This window comes from Nannospalax galili, unplaced genomic scaffold (assembly GCF_000622305.1).
Source record: "Nannospalax galili isolate Female #2095 unplaced genomic scaffold, S.galili_v1.0 scaffold786, whole genome shotgun sequence".
Lineage (NCBI taxonomy): Eukaryota > Metazoa > Chordata > Mammalia > Rodentia > Spalacidae > Nannospalax > Nannospalax galili.
Window position 1 is genome coordinate 1,428,368 of NW_008355774.1, and position 20,988 is coordinate 1,449,355.

The 20,988-nt window shown below is 41.8% G+C and overlaps 1 protein-coding gene across 2 annotated transcripts in view; it reads right to left on the reverse strand.

Annotated features, from left to right (window-relative positions):
- Window positions 1-3,474: 3,474 nt before the first annotated feature.
- Window positions 3,475-20,988, reverse strand: part of Ccdc36 (coiled-coil domain containing 36) — a 35,834-nt gene continuing 18,320 nt past the window's right edge. The window contains exons 3-9 of one of the 2 annotated variants that reach the window (XM_029556177.1): window positions 20,521-20,695; window positions 16,457-16,620; window positions 11,082-11,130; window positions 10,805-10,892; window positions 6,620-6,723; window positions 4,870-5,590; window positions 3,475-3,573 (exon numbers count right to left, since the gene is read on the reverse strand). In XM_029556177.1, coding sequence (XP_029412037.1) covers window positions 3,557-3,573; window positions 4,870-5,590; window positions 6,620-6,723; window positions 10,805-10,892; window positions 11,082-11,130; window positions 16,457-16,620; window positions 20,521-20,695 — 1,318 coding nt within the window. In that variant the 3' untranslated portion in view covers window positions 3,475-3,556. Of the gene's footprint in view, window positions 3,574-4,055; window positions 5,591-6,619; window positions 6,724-10,804; window positions 10,893-11,081; window positions 11,131-16,456; window positions 16,621-20,520; window positions 20,696-20,988 lie in introns of those variants that run through there. The other variant, XM_008853193.2, reaches the window with a different exon arrangement.

The window sequence follows — 20,988 nt, forward strand, 5'->3', positions numbered from 1 at the left end:
TGCCATGTGGGTGCTGGGAATCAAACCCGGGTCCTCTACAAGAGCAGTCAGTGCTCTTAACTGCTGAGCCATCTCTCCGCCCCCCACCCCCAAATATTTTTTTAGCCAGGCGTGGTGGTGCACACCTGTAGTCCCAGCACTGGGGAGGCAGGGGCAGGTGGATCTCTGTGAGTTCAAGGCCAGCCTGATCTACATAATGAGTTCCAGCCCAGCAAGGGTTACAGGAAGTCGCTGTTTCAAAAAGACCAAAAAGAATTTTTAAAAATTATTTTATGTGTGTAAGTATATTGCCTGCATGTATGTAAGTGCACTGGTGTTGTACAATGCCCTCAAAGGTCAGAAAAGGGTGTTGGAGCCCCTGGAACTGGCATTACAGATGGTTGTTAGCCATCACGTGGGTGCTGGGAGCTGAATCTGGGTCCTCTGCAAGAGCAGCCAGTGCTCTTAACAGAGGCTGAGACCCTTTTTTTTTTTTTAAATCCTCAACTCTATTAATTAGCCACGACATCCTTCACTAAGTGCCTATACAGCACCAACTGTCATAATTTCTGAGAACTGAGGTGGATGAATTCCAGGGACCACTCAGGACCTCTGTAAGACCCTTGAGCCAAACGTGCTAGATCCTCAGGCTGGGTGTTCTAGGTCTCACAAAGCAGATTTTCAATTCAGCTCAGCAGTCATGCAGAGCTTTGTAGAGGAAGTGGCTGCAGTGAATGAGAACGGAGCCCTGACTTTGGAGCACTTTGAAATGACAGGAATTTTTTTTTTTTTTTTTTTTTTTTTTTTTTTTTGAGACTGGCCCTTGGGAATGTCGCCCAACACAAGGAGGAAGAAGACCAGGAGAGTCCAGATTCTCTCTGGCAGACAGGTAAGTATTCTTTGATTTTATTTTAGTAAAGCTTTATGAAACAGGTAATTTATCCTGGAATTCTGAAATGGGGGATATTTTTCCTCACTGTAGAAACATGTTCAGCAAAATAGGTGAGTGGTGTGTCTGACATGCCAGTCTCGGATCAGTCAGATGGGTTGCCATCTACTCTTGTCTCCATCCCTGACTCCCTAAAGTGCCCCTAAGAGACCTTCCCGTCTTTGTCGTCTGTATCAGTGCTGTGTCATTTGCTCAGAGGACAGGAGGAGGAACTGTTTTTCAGGAATTTAGTGGAGGAGATATAGGCATCTATAACATAGAATTTAATAAAATTTACTTAGGTTTTCAGGGTCCAAGGAGTTCATGAGGCATGATTGTTGACATGGTCATGACTGAGAAACTTTGAAATGTTTTACCGCACTCAGTTCTCTCCCTGACGGTTCATCTTGGCAAGCTAAACAATCACTGAATTGTTTCCGTGGAAACACCAAACTGCAATTTGAATTACCAGAATAAAAATAGAAACAAGGCAGATTTAAGAATAGGAGCGTTGGAACCTGCTAGCTGCAAACTGCAAACTCAAATGGCAGCATATGAGAAGCTGGGCCCATCCAATCCCTATGAGGAGACATCTTTGGGTCCTGTAGTATCTTCATACCAATATGAAGCTACAACTTTATAAGCAGCCTGGAGAAGGCTGAGGAGGAAAGGATTACTACAAAGATGAGTGATGAGTGAACAGCAGAGTAAAGGTCAAGAAGGGGCAGAGCAGCAAGTCTTTCAAAGGGACAATTTAGGAGGTATGGAAGGACTAAAAATGGCCACACTGGCCTCTGGGTTCCCCACACCCCCAAGTATCGCTGTTTGGTAAATAGATCTGCTTCTAGACCTGAACTCCTGCAGGTGGGTGCAGCCTCTGCCTCTGTGCCAGAGAGGAAGTCCATCATGCACTTAAACCCATCTTCTCATCTCTAGGTCTCAGGAATCCCCCAATCCTGCCTTCTGCTTCCCTCACTCAGGGAATAGGGGAGTCACTTCTTGTCCCACTTCCCCTGGTTCCTTGGCATTCTCCTGGATCCTCCCCTCTCAATCTCAGAGATTTCAGGGGGAGTCAAGAAGGAAACTGGCTGTTGGGGGTCTGTGTCCTTCACCTTTGCACCCAGGAATAAGCTCAAAGGGCAGTTAAAACCACCAAAATCATGCTCCAGGTGAGTGGTAAGCTGTTAATGTTCAAGAAAAATTGGTAAAGATTTGCAAAATGGCCCCACCACAGGCTAATCTCCCTCTTGAACTAGCCAGGCCATGGCTCATCTGGGACCCAGAGTGGTACTTCCATGACTGAGGCACACAAGCTTAATATGGCAGGAAAAAAATTAGTGTAACAGTCACGTGAACAAGGGGAGGTCTTGGGAAGCCAGTGCACCCAAGTGCCTATTGATCACTGAAGATTGTCATCCCAGATCATGTGAGGTTCTGGTAATTTGCTTTCTCCTTGATATCAGAGAACATTAATATTTTAGATTTCAACTAAATATTTACAGAGGGAACAAAGTTTTATTCAGGAAATGAATTTGAAAATGGATCCCATGGAACAACTATCTGTCTTAGGCTTTCTGAAAAATGTGTTAAGAGTTTTGGCCCACAACTGACAAAAAATCTAAACTACTCAACCTATATACTACCTTTCTTCCTTCCTCACTCCTCCTCCTCTTCCTCTTCTTCTTCCTCTCTCCCTCCCTCCCTCTCTCTCTCTGAGACAGGGTCTTACAACATAGCCCTGACTGGCATGGAACTCACTATGTAGACCAGGCAGGCAGGTCTTACTACCATGCTCTTTCTTGGGGCTTGTTTTCTGGGTATATTGGGTGAGGGAGGAGTTGCTGAGAACCATCTGAGGAGAGAAGTGGGCAAAATCAGGAGCCCTTTAGAGCTTCTGAGGAAGAAAAAAGAAAGAAAAGGGAAGGGGAAGGCATCGTAAAGGGATGCTATAGAAAAGCCCAACTTTCATGACAGTTTTCAAGAAGCTGTTTGTCTAAAAGTACAGTCTCTGCCCTCAGTGTCAAGAGTGCCTCCTGTATGCTGGGACACAGGCAGATGCTGTTCTTACTTCTGGAGCTTATACCCCTGGGCAAGGCAGGTGAAACAAGAACAAAAATGAATTCAGATAGATTAGTGTGAAGCAAAATAGCACAAGAGAATGAGTGGAGTGGTGAGTGAGTGAGTATGGAGGTCAGTAAGGGCCATGTGCAGGCTGCGATATGGCTCAGCAGGTAAAGGTGTCTGCCACCAAGCCTGAGACCTGGGTTTGATCTCCAGAACCCATGATGGAAGTAGAGAACCGACTCTAGAAAGTTGGCCTCTCACCCATTCTCTCTCTCACATACACACACACACACACACACACACACACACACACACATACACCAAATAATGTAAAAAAAAAAAAAGGTCATTTGCTGATGGCATTTCAATTGGTACTGGAATGCCAGGCAATTAAGTGTAGTCAGCTTCATTTTCATCCTGGAGTAGCAAAGGGAGGAGCTCTCAACAGTTCTCAACCCCACCCCACCCCAACTCACCCCCCCACCTCCCACCACATCCGCCCCTGTGTAGCCACATACAGCTCTAGGAGCATCTGAAGAGCCAAAAACGTTTCGTGTTCCAGGGGCGTGCTTGGGACTGTCATGCTCAAGTCTGGCAGGAACCTAGTAGTTAAGACAAAAAAAAAAAGCCATAGGAATAAAATAGAAACAGAATACCCTTTCCTGATGATCACCAGGGATAGGCAGTATAATTTTAATTAACTGAGCCTTGTTAGGAGAGAAGTTTGCCACTCATCTACAAAAACACCCAACTCATGGAACACTGAGTTACTCTGATCTTTGACTTCATTACACAAAACAGCATGCTGCAAGTTAACAGCAGAGTCAAACAACACACGTCCATCTTTGGCATTTTAAAGTTGGACTGTTCAAGTAGAAGGGCTTGGTCACAAATACTAATTATTTCTCTTTCACAGGATCTCAACTTTGAATTAAAATAACAAATATTAAAACTACAAATAACAGAAGACAAAAGAAAAATTTAATACTACATTGTTCAACAGATACAAGGCCCTTTGGTCTCAAAGTTTCGTGCTAATAACTCAGTAAGCACCTGTCGTCAGTTTGGGACGGGCTGGAAGAACTCTTCCTGCACCTGGGCTTTCTCTCATATCTCCCTTGCACAAACAGTGTGGAGCAGCAGGGGTTAAAGGCTGCAGTGGAGAGAATACGCAGCCAGCCAATGTAGCCAAAAGGAAGAAGAGGCCAGGGAAGCCAGGGCAGAGCCCAGATCTGAATTTCCTTGTCTCTGAGAGGGCTATTGTGATTGCCCACATAGGTGGAAGCTACAGGCACAGAAGGAAATAAGAGTGAAAACAGACTGGTATCTTGAACAGCAACTAATACCCAGAGTCCTGGACCTTCCCCTACTTCCTACTGATCACAATCTGTCAGGGCCTCTGACCCTGAGGGTTGGGAAGCAGGTTTCAAAGATACTTTGTTACTGCCCAGTCCAAATGTTCTACAATTTGTCTTTCCAGCTGAGATCAATAAACTATCAGCTAAATTCACTGTTGGCAGGTTAGAAGTTATCATCACTATCAAAATCGGGGTCACAGAGCAAATTCTTCCCTGCCTTCTTACATTGAGTTGGCGCTAGAGTTTCAAGACTGAGGTTATTGAACCAACTTATCTGCTGGTCCCCCTGCGAACTGCTGAAAAAACACTCATTGTCTTCTGAAGAATGCCTGGTAGACTGTAAGAGACTCCCTTGTGCTGCATTTGCTGTATTGCTGGTCTTAACTGTTCCTCTCAGAACATGACAGGATGGCTTTGCAGGGCCTCTTAGACCCCAATGCTGGATGGAGGGCTCTTGTGGGCCAGAAACTAGAGACTGAGAACTCTGATATTTAGAAATGAAAGCACAGGTCTTGCTTGGGGTTTGTTCTTGCTTCCTACCTAGAGGCTTCCCTCTGCAGGATTTTCTGGTCTGTTTCTTTTTGCCTTTGAGTGACCTGCCTTTCTTCTGTTCAGTTGCTGACTGTTCACATGGGTCAGAAGAAAACTTGCTCTGGGCTTGATATTTGGGGTAGACATTCTTAAACCTGGTCACAAAAGTCTTTAAGTTCACTTGTGATGATTCTTGGGAAATTAGATCTTCGTCACCACAAACTTTGTGGTTTGGGAGGCTGGAGTCATGGTTCTTGGGACTTGTTTTGGTGATAACCCAGTTCTTGCAGTTATTTTGCATTGTTCTGTCCTTTACATGCTCTTTTCCTTTATGGGGCCCATCTGCTGGTAGTGTAACCTCTTGGAGAACATTATTCTTTGCTCCTTTATCCCAGATTCCAAACCCCTCAGACCTCTGGGAACTCATACTGGGATTCATTGCAGTAGGAGGCTCTTGGCTCTCCCAAGTTGATGGCTCCTCAGAGGTGTTTTTTCCCTGCCTGATGAAATTGAGACTCTGGGTCAGAGAGGGTGAGGTCTGAGAAGTGCTGTCTTTCACATGCCCAGGTACCTGAGGCACAGAGATTAATTGCTTCAGCTCTTCTAAGACACCAGGCACATTGAGCTGGCCTAGCTTCTCACAAAGCTGCTGGAAGTCCTTACTCTGCTGGGCAACTAGAATTTCAAGGTTCTTCAGGCTGGACTTCATTTCTATAAACTCTGCTCGTCTCTGGGGAAGAACGTAGTAAGAAAGGAGACAGTGATGGACACTGAAAATCAGAATGCACAATAAAACGCATTTTATTTGTGGGTGTGGTAGCTAATACAATCCTAGCTCTCCTGAGACTTGAGGCAAGAGGATTAGCATAAGTTTGAGGCCACCCTGGGCTAAATAGTGAGTTCTAGGCCAGTCTGGGTTACAAGAGTGAGACCCTGTCTCAAAATATAAAATAAAAACAAACAAAAAATATGAGAACCAACCAGTGGACAAAAGCTTGTCTCAAACAGAGGAAGCATGACTACATTGTGAGCAGAGCCTCTAGAGCTAAGAGGTTTCCTGCCAGGGAACCCTGAAGGAGGTGATATTCTGGCTTAGTGCCAAAAAATCTGTTCTGGTGTCTGGTCTTGGCTAAAAATTTGTAACATTAAATGTGTCTCCAGCTGGGCCTGGTGGCACATACCTTTAGTCCCAGCACTAGGGAGGCAGAGGCAGGCGGATCGCTATGAGTTCAAGCTACAAAGTGAGTTCAGGTCAGCTGGGACTACAGGGAGACCCTGTCTCAAAAAGACAAAAAAAAAAAAAGTGTCTCTCTCTAGGAGCTGGAGAGGTGGCTTAACAGTTGAGAGCACTTGCTGCTATTACAGAAGACCTGAGTTTGGTTCCCAGTACTCATGTCAGGTGGCTCACAACTTTAATTCCAGATCCAGGGACGTTTGATGCCTCTGGCCTCTGGACACCTTCACACATACAGACATAGATATACAAACACTTTTTAAAAAGTGAATCTGGCCAGGCATGGTGGCCAGCATGGTTAGTGACAAAGTCAAAAACATATCTGCATATTGGCCTGTACCTGTAGTCTTAAGCTATTCAGGAGGCTGAGGCAGGAAGATTACATCTGGTAGTTCAAGACAAGCTTGGGCAACATAGTGAGACCCCGTCTCAGAAACAAGCAAACAACACTCCCAAACAAAATAAGCAAAAAAAAAAAAAAAAACCCAAAAGAAAAATAAAAAAGAACTTGGAGTTTATACTTACAGCTTCTAATTTCTTCTGTATGTCAAGGATGGCCTGTTCCATATTGCCTTTGTCTTGCACCACCCCAATCATCAGGTCACTCTGGACCCGTGTAGTCTCTTGAACTAAATACAAAACAAGGACAATTTTCCTCATAAGGACTGTGATAAGCATTATCTGCTTAGACCACAGTGGTAGAAAAGAAGGAGCTAGATACCAGTATGGCCGAGTAAAGCTTCTCTGCTAATGTCCAGGGCTCTCCCCTCCTGACCAGAATCATCTCTCCACAGACTCAGGCCTGTCATCCCAGCCTGGGAAGCTGAAGCATGAGGATTGTTATGAGTTCTAAACAAGCCTGAGCTAAAGAGTGAGATTCTGTCTCAAAATAAATAAATAAAAATAAAACAGACAAAACTCACCAATATTTAATGACTATAAGCCAAGCACTAATCATATATACAAAACAGTGATTGAGAAAGATAACTAACTCTCTCATGAAATTACGATTTTATCAGGAAAAACAGGTAATTAATGAGAATTATACAAATAAACTGTTGAAAGATGGAATAAGTGCTTTAAAGGAAAAATTCACATGCATCATCTTTTGTTTTTTGTTCTTAGAGAGGGTCTCATGTAGCCCAAGGCTGACTTATGTAGCTCAAGGCTGACTTCCAACTAGATGATTAGCTAAAGACAACCTTGAACTTTTGATCCTCTTGTCTCTACCTCCCAAGTTCTGAGATTACAGGTGTATGCCACTATGCCTGTTTTTTAAAGTTATATTTATATGTCTGGGTGTGTAGTGTGTATGAGTGCAGGTGAGCACATACTACGGTGTGAATATGGAAGAGGTTAGCTCTCAGGAATCAGTTCCCTCTTTCTGCTATGGATTCCAGGAATCTAACTCAGTCATTGGGATTACTTTGAAAGAGCTTTTACTTGCTGAGTTATCCTGTCAAAAAACTGATGGACCCAAGTCCCTCCAAAATGATGGATTTAAACTAAAATCCCCCAGGCCTGAGAAAAACTGTACAAGGAAGTAAAAATGAAAAATAATTCTAACTGCTAAGAACAAGCTGAGCAGACCTTTTTCATGCTCCCTGCCCAAGCTGGAAATCATCCCAGAAATCCCCCCCACCTCTGCTTGGCACATAGCCGCCGCTTGTAGTTTTTGCCTTTAAAAGAAACCTGTGAACTGGGCTCTGGGCTTCTGCCCTCCGAGTGAGGCAGGGGTCCGTTTTGCGCAAAACGCCAAATAAATCCTCTTGCTTGTTGCATCTCCTGGTCTGAGGACTGAGTTATTGGGGAGCGGCCTCCTGTGGACGTTGGGTACCCCAAACTGGGGTTCCAACAAAACATTTTTTTTTTTTTTTTGAGATTCTGCCTGTATCCCCAGCTGGCCTGGAACTCACAGAGATTTGCCTACCTCTGCCTCCCAAGTGCTGGGATTAAAGAGCAGCAAGTTTTCTTAACCACTGGTTTTTGTTTCTTAACCATCCCTGGTTTTTGTTCATTTGTTTGTTTTGGTTTGTGTTTTTTGAGACAGGGTTGCACTATGTATTTCTGGTAACCTGGAATTTACTATGCAGACCAGGCTGGCTTTGAACTCACAGAGATCTGCCTGCTTCTACCTCCTGATTTCTGAGATTAAAGGCATGTGCCAATATGCCTGGGCTTCTGTTTTTGTTTTATATTTAAAGCTAGGTGAGCCAGTAGTGGTGGCTCGTACTTATAATACTTGAGGAAGGAGGATTGCCATGAGTTTGAGGCCAGCCGAGATTACATAGTGAATTACAGGCTAGCTTATGCTACATAGTGAGATGCTGTCTCAAAAGCAAAACCAAAAAACTCTAAATACCCAGACTTGGTGATGCATACCTGTAATCCTAGCACTTAGTGGGTGGAGGCAGGAAAATCATTTAAGGTCATCCCTAGCTACATAGTGAGTTCATGGCCAGACTAGACATAAATCCTTGCCTCAGCTGGGCGTGGTGGCACATGACTTTAATCCCAGCACTCCTGGAGGCAGAGGCAGGCGGATCTCTGTGAGTTCAAGGCCAGCCTGGTCTTCATGGTGAGTTATAGGACAGCTGGGGCTACAGGGAGATCTGGTCTCAAAACAAAACCCCACAAAAATACAAATGAACAAACAAAAAGACCTTGTCTCAAAAACAACAAATAAAGGATTGCAACAAAAATGCAGCTTTGGGGCCAGCAGGTAAGGATACATTCCACCAAGCCTGATGACCTGAGTTCAATCCCCAGGACCTATATGATGAGGAGAGAACTGACTCTCTCAAGTTGTCCTCTGACCTTTACACACTGACCTCTGCAATTTGCCACACTTATGGCATGAACATGCTCATACTCACACACATGTAAGTAATTTTAAAAACTTTTTTGAGACAGGGTCTCACTATGTAGCTATAGCTGACCTGAAACTCACTATGCAAACCAGTGTGGCCTCGAACACCTAGATCTAGCTTGCTTCTGTCTCTGGAGTCCTGGGATTAAAGGTATGTACCACCCCACCTGGCAACAAATATTGTTAAAATGTAGGTTTTGTTTTCTTTTTTGTTGTTGAGACAGAGTCTCCTGTTATAGCCCAGGCTAGCCTAAAACCCCCTATGTAGCCAAGGCTGTCCTTGAACTCCTGACCCTTCTGACTTGTTTGCCAACCTGAGGCACTACTGGGACGTGGTAGAACCTATAGCAGGTGGGGCCTAATAGAAATAAGTTAGGTACTGGGGATGCTCCTTTACATATACCCCAGTCCTTTACTGCTTTCCAGCCATGATGCAGTGAACAGACATCCTCTACCATGTGCTCTCTCCATGAGGTACTGTTTCTATAAGCCCAAGTAACAGGGCCAAGCAGCTATAGGCTGAAAGCTCTGAAACTGTAAGTCAAAATAAACTCTTGGTTCTTTTTTTTTTCCTTCTTCAAGATTTTATTAATTTTTATTTTATGTGTATGAGTGTTTTACCTGCATGAATGTATACCATGTGTATGTCTGGTGCCTGAGGAGGTGAGAAAAGGGCATCAGATCCCCTGGAACTGGAGTTACAGAAGGTTGTAAGTTGTCATGTGGGTGCTGGGAACTGAGCCTGTGTCCTCTGTAAGAGCAGCCAGTGCTCTTAACCACCAAGCCATCTTTCCAACCCTAAACATTTGCTTCTTACAATTTGATTATTTTCAGGTACTTTGTTATAGCAGTGGAAAGCTAACAATACTTGACTTGGGCATTTACAAATGAGTTATTCTATCACATTATACAAGGAAACATCCCTGATTTGCTTCTGTTCTCAAGCATTGCTATTTCTTGTAAGGGTAACAGTTCTAGGCTTCCAGATCCAATTTCTAAACAGATGTACACTAGCCCTGTGTGTGGGATACCCGGAAGTCAACAGACAAACAGTACAGTGGTTTTTTTGACAGATGGGAATTACTTTCTAAGCCACACAAAGGCATTAATTTTTGTAAATCATGAGCAATTTATCCCATGGTATTTGAATAAGCAGTCTTGAATTTGTTTAAAATAAAAAAATAAACACATAGAGTAATACAAACAAGTACAGATGCACAGTCATCTATTTTCCTGAGAAATCAGTGGTTCTAGAGAAGTGTCTGCCTAAGGAGAATTGTGGGTTGACTCTGTTTATAAGGGCCAGCAAAATGGTTTTATCTGCATGTAAATCACTAACTGGTGAAGAAGGGGATTTTACAAACCACAAACTATAACTGACATTGTGAACAATGCTGTGATTCACAACAAAACAACTCTAACTGAAACCAAGGCACCAAGAACAGCAGATGACTGCAGTATTTCTAACTCCTAAGGGGACTGAGTCTCTAGAAACAGTGCGCAAATCATTCCAGACTCAGGAGGCTGCTGATTCATTCAGGCAGTGAGGTGAGAAAGCTGGCAGAACTACCTTATCCCGAGGCAGTAGGATTACTGGGTAGAGAAGTACTTTACAAAAGGCACCATGGGACCAAAGTGTTGTCACATAGAGGGAGGTTCCAAGACCCAACCTAACTTTGTACACTCATCCTCTCATCTGAAACTTACAAAATCACATCTTGGAAGCCTGGCTACAGTCAGAAAATTCATGTTCATTGCTCACCAGTGCCATTTATTGACAATCTCAAACATGAAACACTAGAAAAAATTAAAAACAAACAAAAAAACCACAAGATACTCACATGTCTTGACCACAGTCTCCAAAGACTCCAAAATACATTGGCTTCTTGAGGTGAGATGTTCCTCAGACTTTTCCAAAGATGTCTGCAACTAAGAAACTCTAACATAAGAAAGAATCCATAGACTTGTTGCTTTATTTTACTGACTTGGGGAATTGTTATTTAATGATAAAAATAGTAAAAATACTGCTATTCCACATGAACTAAATAAAGGCAACACAATGATTAAACTTCATAAGATATGAGATGCCCTAATTCTCTGAAACTTAGCCATACCTACCTTCTGAATGAGTTCTCCAAAATGAGAAACAAATTGGTTAAGGATCTCACTAGAGGTAAGAAGGAAAAAGAAAGAAAATAAATCTTTGTAAAATATTGTTATAGCATGTAACAACGAATCATGGCAGGTATTCATATAATATAGCATCAAACACGGCTTGATCAGTTAGAGACTTGACCTGAAAAACTTCAATGTCTTGCCAGAAAATAGAAACAGATCATTTCCAATGCAAACCACATTTCATTCTGCTTCTCCCCCCCCCCTTTTTTTGGTCTTTTTTTTTGAGACAGGGTCTCCCTATAGCCCCAGCTGTCCTGGAACTCACTACGTAACCAAGCTGGCCTTGAACTCAAGAGATCTGCCTGCCTCTGCCTCCCAGGTGCTGGGATTAAAGGCATGTGCTACCACGCCTTGCCTTCTTTCTGAGTTTTTGAGATGGGCTATTGCTATGTACCCTCGCTGTCCTGGTACTTGCTATATAGCATACATGCACTGAGATAATGAATGGCTTTAGATTAAAAATTTTGTATTTACAACTGGGTGTGATGGCACACGCCTTTAATCCCAGCACTTGGGAGGCAGAGGCAGGTGGAGCTCTGTGAGTTCGAGGCCAGCCTGGTCTACATAGCAAGTTCCAGGCCAGCTGGGGCCACAGGGAGACCCTGTCTCAAAGAGACAAACAAAATTGTATTCACTTAGTTTTAATTGTTTTGACTTATTTTTATTTTATGTGTATTTCATCTACATGTATGTAAGTGCACCACATGAGTGCGATGCTCACAGAGGCCAGAAGAGGGTATTGGATTCCCTGCAACTGGAGTTATAGATGGTTGTTAGTCATCTGGGTGCTGAGATGGCAAACCTTGGCAAAGCAGTCAGTACTCTTAACTGCTGAGCCTGCTCTCCAGACCCTAGGGTTTTTTGTTGCTGTTGTTTTGGTCTTCTTTGGAAACAGGGTCTCTCTGTAATCCCAGCTGGCCAGGAACTCACTATGTAGCCCAGGCTGGCCTTGAATTCACAGAGATCCGCCTGCCTCTGCCTCCCAAGTGCTGGGACTACAGGTGTGTGCCACAATGCCTGGCTTCCAGACCCTTAATTTTTTTTTTTTTTTGATCTTTTTGAGACAGGGTCTCCCTGTAGCCCCAGCTGTCCTGGAACTCACTATGTAGCCCAGGCCAGCCTTGAACTCAGAGATCCACCTGTCTCTGCCTCCTGAGTGCTGGGATTAAAGGCGTGTGCTACCACGCCCGGCAATTTTTTTTTAATTTACTTTTTGTCCCCAGGTTGTACAAAACTTTTAATAAATAAAGTGAATTAAAAGATTTTTTTTTTTTGCTAAAATGGAGGAAGAATCCGTGAATTAAAGGAGGGTTGGAAAGATGGTTCAGCAGTTAAGAGTACTTGCTGTTACTGTAGAGGACCAGGTTCAACTACTAGCACCCACATCAGGCAGCTCATAATCACCTGTAATTCCAGTTCCAGGGGACCCAACACCAGACTCTGAGGACACTTGGATACACATGGTGTACATACATATTCTCAAGTACAAACACATACACATTAAATAAATGAATAAAATAAATAATTTATGAATTAATTGAATACATATCTAAGTCCTGACTACTATTAAAAATATTTTACAATTTTTAGGGAACTGAAAATTTGTGGGGTTTTTGTTTCTAAGAAAAGGTCTCACTGTGTAGCCCTGGATGGCTTGGAACACGTTATATAGACCGGGCTGGCTTTGAACTCACAGAGGTCCACCTGCTTCTGCCTCCAGAATGCCAGGACTACAGATGTGCACTACCACACAGAGCAAGGAACAGAAAATATGAAGAAGCATTGATAATTAAGAAATTATTTTCAGGGGCTGGAGAGATGGCTCAGCAGTTAAGAGCACTGACTGCTCTTTCAGAGGACCCGGATTCAATTCCCAAGACCCACATGGGTGCACTTACATACACACAGGGAAAACACACACATTAAAAAACAATAAAATTAATTTTAAAAAATAAGGTGAAATTGGCTGAGTCAATGTTGTTGAAGCTGGGTAATAGACACATGGAGGTTCATTGCACTATTTTATCTGATCTTATATATTTAAAATTTTCCTCAAGAGGTTGCAAAGCAAACTATGAAGCACAAAGTATTAAATTTAAAAATAAACTGCAGCCAGGCTTGGTGGCACATGCCTTTAATCCTAGCACTTAGGAGGCAGAGGCAGGCAGATCTCTGTGAGTTCAAGGCCAGCCTGGTCTATATAGTGAGTTCCAGGACAGCTGGGGCTACAGGGAGACTCTGTCTTAAAAAGACCAAAAACAAAACAAAACAAAACAAAAAAACAAAAAACAAAACCCCAAAACGGAAAAGGCTAGAAGATAAATTTATAGTTAATGATTATGATAATCATTCTGCACATCCAAGCTTACTCTTATTAATTTCTCGAGATCTGAGGAGAGTTTATATTCTTATTTCTTAACCTCCCATAACTTTAGGAGACCCATATTGGTCATTGATATGGATTTTAGTCTCCTTCCCCACTGATCTAATACTCTCCATAAGGGAGCAAGACTTTCCTTAAAATCTATTCATAAACAATATGAAATTAGCCATTTACAAAGTATAGGAGGCTTTATTTGGTTTGTTTTTTTTTTTTAACAGGATCTCACTACATAGCCCTAACTTGCCTGGAACTTGCTATGTAGATCAGGCTAGACTCAGACTCCCAGAGATTCTGCCTGCCTCTGCCTTCCAAGTGCTGGAGTTAAATGTGTGCACCACCACACTTGCTAGGAGGTTTTAATTAATTAATTAATTAATTAATTAATTTTGTGTGTATGAGTGTATTGCCTGCATGTACGTGAGTGCACCCGTGTTGTACAATGCCGCGGAGGTCAGAAGAGGACTTCGGATTCCTGTGGAACTGGAGTTAAGGACAGCTGGTAGCCGCCATGTGGGTGTTGGGAATTGAACCTGGGTAGGAGGCTTTAATTTAATATTTAAGATTCTCAGAAAAATAACATAAGGAAAAATTTAAAAGATGAATTCAAGACACTAATATAACTGAACAACCTTTTGTTTTTCCAATTTTAACTAGGAAATCAACACTTAGTAATTAAATTTTTTCATGATTTATAAAAAAAATGTGTAGTTTAGGGGCTGGAGAGATGGCTCAGTGGTTAAGAACACTGACCTTGCAGAAGACCTGGGTTCGAATCCCAGCACCCACATGGCAGCTAAGAACTGTCCGTAACTCCAGTTCCAGGGCATCCGACAGCCTCTTCTGACCTCTGCAGGCATTGCACAACACAGGTGCACTTAACCTACATGCAGGCAATACACGCATACACAAAATAAAAATAATAAAAATTTTTTAAAAATGTGTAGTTTAAAGAACTACACATTAGCCAGATGTCATGGTGCACACCTTTAATTCAGCACTCTGGAGGCAGATGCAGGTGAATCTCTGTGAGTTCAAGGTTAGCCTGTCTACATAGTGAGTTCCAGGCCAGCTGGGGCTACAGGGAGACCCTATTTTTAAAAAAACAAAAACAAAAAAAAAGAACTGTGCATTAATATCCCATGACTCCAAGTTTTTAAAAATTATTATTTATTTAATAACCACATAATTAGTAGAACCATTTCATTACAACAGCATTGACATATTCAAAATGCTTAATTTATTAAGTTCCACAGACAGCACAGTGATGTAACATTTAGTCTGAAGTCTACACTCATGGAAGTTAAGAATAGCCGGCATCACAATGGCCTGAAACCTAATTGCATTCTTGTCTCAGAATGCCTGCTGTAAATCTGTAAGTTCACACTAAGACACAAAATTAAACTGGGGTATATGTATCACATAAACATTTTCAGGATAGATTAAAGATTAACATAAAATTGTACCAAATTTCAACTTTATTGTTTAATCAAATTAAATTTTTTATTTTTTATTTTTGAGACAGGGTCTTCCTATAGCCCCAGCTGACCTGGAACTCACTATGTAGACCAGGTTGGCCTGAATGTCATGCCTGCCTCTGCTGTGATCAAAGGTGTGTGCCACCATGCCTGGCAGTCTTAACTTTAAAAAAAATATATAAACATTTTTTTCAGCTGGGCATGGTGTCACAGGCCTTTAATCCCAGCACTGGGAGGCAGAGACAGGTGGATCTCTGTGAGTTCAAGGCCAGCCTGGTCTACAAAGCAAGTTCCAGGCCAGCTGGGGCTACAGGGAAATCCTGTCTCAAAAAGACCAAAAAAAATTATTTATTAATTTTTATTACTTTCTGTGTATGAGTGTATTGCCTGCATGTACATAAGTGCAGTTATGTCATGCAATACCCGAGAATGTCAGAAGAAGACGTTGGATCCCCTGGAACTGAAGTTATGAACAGTTGTTAGCTGCCAAGTGGATGCTAGGAACTGAACCCAAGTTCTCTGTAAGAGCTGCCAGTGCTCTTAACTACTGAACCATCTCTTCAGTGCTGACATTTTTTTTTAAAACATGGTCTTGTTATTTAATAATTTATGCTGGAACTCAAAATCCTCCTGCCTTCACCCAAGTGCCGGTATTATAGGTGTGTACCACTATGTCTAGTCTACACTAGGCCAGTCTGAGGCTACGTGAGACTCTCTCAAAAAAACAAAAACAAAATAAAAAAGCCCAAGATAACTGTCAACAATGTGCATGGACATTACTCAATCTTGATAGATAGGACTTTGATAAGTCCTGCATAGAGCAAAAAGGCAAAAAAAAAAAAAAAAAGGGGGAAAAATTCTCATGAATTGGGACTTCCTGGTTTTGGGGCCTCCAATGTCAGAATTTAATGAGCATCCATCTCTGTCCTTTCTTCTATGGTCTTCTGATTCAGGCTGAACTATATCACAGGGTTTTCCTGGTTCTCTAGCTTGCACATGGCAGATTATAGGACCTCCTGGCCTCCATAATATTGTGACCCAATTTCAATAATAAATCTTTCTCTATATCTCTCTCAACCTTTGAGTGTGTGTGTGTGTGTGTGTGTGTGGGTGTGTGTGTGTGTGTGGGTGTGTGTGTGTAAAAATGATTCTGAAGCCGGACGTGGTGGTGCACACCTTTAATCCCAACACTTGGGAGGCAGTGGCAGGTGGATCTCTGTGAGTTCAAGTCCAGCCTGGTCTATATAGTGAATTCTAGGCCAGCTGGGGCTACAGGGAGACCCTGTCTCAAAAACACCAAAAAAAAAAAAAAAAAAAAAAGAAAAAAGAAAAAAGATTCTGTTTCTTTTCTGTTTCTCTGGAGGATCTTGACTAATGCATGCAATTATGCAGAAGTGGTGCATTTTGTTTCCCTCCGAAAACATGAACCTTCTTACCTACTTAAAAGGTTTGTATACCTGTCACATCTGTCTGTTGCCCTTCTTTTTTGCTCCTCAAACTGTTTCAAGAGTCCTTTTGATTTTCCAGCTGGCAAAGGAAGAGAAAATAAGCCTTCATCCTTTGTATCTCCTCCAAACAACTGGGGTTTTGTCTGGTACTTTGTGAAAATACTAGGTTCACTCTGTTAAATGAATAAAAAACAACAACAACATTGAATTCCACTCATAAAAATATTTATAGCAAAAACTATTTTCTGTACAATGCAGAATCACAGTTAAGTAGCAACCATATTGTTAACAATAAGACATGTAGTTTTTAATTTCTGTATCTATCAGGAAAATTATATTTACAATAAATCAATTCCCTTTTTACTAAGAGTTGCCACCTTACCAGTGCAGAAATATTAAAATGTCAGCTAAAATGGCTCAAAAATCAATTGAATAAGTTTATAGGAAACAACAGAAAATTCTTTATTCTGTCTCTGAGATTTTGTATTAAAGTTTTCATACTAACAAATTTAACTTAAATTGCTGGTTTTAGCTTCTAGTAAATTGAAAACCTATTGATAACTTCCATATGTATTTCTTTTTAATGGACTCATGAGATGACTGAGTGAGTAAAGGTAACTACAGCCAAGATTGATTACCTGAGTTTGTTCCCTGGGACCCACATGGTAGAAGGAAAGAACCTACTCCACCAAGTTGTCCTTTGACCTCCACACATTCATCATGACATGTATACCATAACACGCACAGGCACATACACACACCTACATAAACATAAAATAGTAAATAGGTAAATGTAATAATAATAATAAATAAGTTCAAGGTCATCTTTAACTATAAAGAAAGTTTGAGCACAGCCAGGGCAACACAAGACTGTCTCAAAAACAAAAAATGCAAGAGCAGCTGGGCTTGGTGTCTCAGGCCTTTAATCCCAGCACTTGGGAAGCATAGGCAGGAGGCCTGGTTTACATAGTGAATTACAGGTCAGCTGGGGCTACAGGGAAACCTTGTCTCAAAAAGATCAAAAAAGGAAAACAACAACAACAATAACAACAACAACAACAACAAAACAGGCCATCAAAAAGAGAAGAAAAAAGAAAAAAAGACATGAATGTAGTGGGAAACTTGTTGAGAAGCAGTGCAATGGCAAGAAAGATGAATAAGATAATGGGGAAATTATGATCAAAGTACGTTATACATTTATATAAAATTGTGAAATAAGTAAATTTTAAAAATTAAGAGCTGTGGCTATAGCTCAGTGGTAGAACACTTGTATAGTATGTGCCGGGCCCTGGGTTCCATCCTCAGCACTACAAATATAAAAAAATTTGTTACTTTATTTCAATTTTTTTTTTTTGGTCTTTTTGAGACAGGGTCTCCCTGTAGCCCCAGCTGTACTGGAACTCACTATATAGACCAGGCTAGCCTCGAACTCAGAGATCCTCCTGCTTCTGCCTCCTGAGTGCTGGGATTAAAGGCGTGAGCCACCACATCTGGCTTAAAGATTTTATTTATTATTTTTATTTTATGTGTATGAGTGTATTGCCTGCATATATGTGAGTGCACCTGTGTTGTGCAATGCTGCAGAGGTCAGAAGAGGGCTTCCGATTCCCATGGAACTGGAGTTAAGGACGGTTTGTAGCCGTCCTGTGGGTGCTGGGAATTGAACCGGGTCCTCTGCAAGAGCAGTCAGTGCTCTTAACCACTGAGCCATCTCTCCAGCCCGTTTCTATTTTTTTTAAGGCAAAAGGCTTTTTTATCTTCTTTGTGTGTATGTAATATATGACTATGTATGCTACTGCATGTGATTGTGGATATGTGTGTGCCATGGCATGTGTGTAGAGGTCAGAAGACACCATCAGGTATTGCTGCTCATCTAATTTGTTTGAGGCAGTCTCTCTTGTTTTCTACTGCTTATGTCAGGCTAGCTAGTCTGTGAGCATCCAGGGAATCGCCTGATTCCCGCCCCCCACCCCAACTCCATCTCCTCACAGGAATGCTAGGATTATAGATATGTGCAACCACACCTGATTTTTTTTTTGTGCACAGTGGTGGGGGGGTGGTTGAGACAGGGCCTCCCTGTAGCCCCAGCTTGTCTGTAACTCAGTACATAGATCAGACTGGCCTCTATCTCACAGAGACTGGCCTGCCTCTGCCTCCCGAGTGCTGGGACTAAAGGCATGTCTACCATGCTTGGATCACCATGTGGATTCTGGGAATTCCATCTCAGGTCTTTATGCTTGCATGGCAAGTATTTCATCCATTGAGCCTTCTTCCCATATCCCTTTATTCCTATGTTATGAAAGTCACTGTCTCATAAATTTTTCAGTTATGTGACTAGACTACGAAATAGTGTATTTGCCTCTTCTTAGAAGTGGTCTAGGGGCTGAAAATTTTCTGTATTGTTTCGGTAACAGAAGAAACTGTAAGTACTTTTTCCGTTTCAAACAAGGTTAAATAAGTCACCAATCAAACACAAAGCCATTTAAGAAAAAGACAAAAAAAAAAAAAAGGATATTTATCTTCAGAGATTTACAATTCTAAAATATGTTTCAAAGGGAGAACTTGTCTTCCCCCCAAAAAAATAGGGCTGAAGAGGTGGTGGCTCAGTGGTTAAGAGCACTGGCTGCTCTTGCAGAGAGAACCCAGGTTCAGTTCCCAGCACCCACATGGTAGCTAACTACTGTCCAAAACTCCAGTTCCAGGGGATCCAACACCTTTTCCTGGCCTTCATGGGCTTTACATATATGCAGGCAAAACACTACATATGCATAAGATAAATAAATCAAAAGAATATTTTAAATATCTGATTTTTTTTTTGTCTTTTTGAGACAGGGTCTCCCTGTAGCCCCAGCTAACCTGGAACTCACTATGTAGACCAGGCTGGCCTTGAACTCACAGAGATCCACCTGCCTCTGCCTCCCAAGTACTGGGACTATAGGCATGTGCCACAATGCCCAGCAATATTTTTATTTTTTAAAAAAATATTTTATATACGGCTGGGCGTGGTGGTGCACACCTTTAATCCCAGCACTTGGGAGGTAGAGGTAGGTGGAGCTCTGTGAGTTCAAGGCCAGCCTGGTCTACATAGTGAGTTCCAGTACAGCTGGGGCTACAGGGAGATCCTGCCTCAAAAATGTCAAAAAAGACCAAAAAAAAGTTTTTTTTAATTTATTTTATATGTATGCGTGTATTGCCTGTATGTAGGTAAGTGTACCCGTGTCGTGCAATGCCTGTGGAGGACAGAAGAGGCTGTCGGATCCCCTGGAACTGGAGTTATGAACAGTTGTTAGCTGCCATGTGGGTGCTGGGATTCAAACCAGGGTCTTCTGCAAGAACAACCAGTGTTCTTAACCACTGAGCCACCTCTCCAGCCCCTGATATTTTTATTTTATGTGTATGAATGTTTTGTCTGCATGTGTGTAAGTATACCACATGCATGTAATACCCTGTACAGGCCAGAAGAGGGTGTGAGATAACCTAGAACTGGAGTTATGGACAGTTGTTAGCTACCATGTGGGTGCTGGGAATCAAACCTGGGTCTTCTGGGAGAAGGGCAAGTATTCTTAACCACTGCCAACTCCTAACCCCCAAAAGAAAATTTTTTTAAAAAAGAATATTCTTTCTATAGCTTATCTCCATAACAACTGTGAAATATGTGCAGAGAATTAAATTCTCATATCAGGCTGAGGCAGGAAAACTGAGAGTTCAAGGCCAGATTGGCCTATATAGTTAGACCCCTGTCAAAAAAAGAAAGAAAGAGAGAAAGAGAGAAAGAGGGGGGAGGGAGGGAAGACAAAAGTGATGGAGTGATGGCTCATTTGTTAAGATGATGGCTACTCTAGTGGAGGATCCAGGTTCAGTTCTTAGCACCTACATGGCAAGTAACAACTGTAACTGCAGTTTGGGAGGCTCTGACACCTTCCTCTGGCCTCCACAGGTACTGCATGCCTGTGGTATACATACATATATACAAGTAAAACATTCATGTACATAAAATAAAAATAAATAAATCTTGAGAAAGAAAAAAAAAGGGAATGAGAGAGGAAGAGAAATAATCTGGAAATCAGACTTACATCTAGAGAATTCTGCTGTGTCTGTTTTGGATATCTCAAGTGAGCACTAAATTCCAAGGGTACTGACAGAGCCTCTGAGTTTTCTGGACAAAACTGAGATCCAAAGAGGAACTGGGAGTCACTGAGAGCAGAATCATCAGTCTGATTATTATTCCAGCTAGATGATTTAGTGATCCTGAAATTAAGAAAAATATTAAGTAAATAAATCTCCTGAACAAATGAAATAATAACTTATAGCTATTAATTTCAGAATATTCTGCAATGATTACTATTTGTTCTGGCCTCCAAGTCCCCATACACTGGCAGTACTATATACAAAGAAACACAAGAAATTCTGAATGTCACACATTTTGAAGAGCTGTGGCAACTCCATTTTAAAACCAACCTCCATTTTATTAAACACCCCAGTTGAATCTTTCCAGTAAGAGCAAGTAGTTCCTGGAACACCCAGAGACAAACTGCCACAAA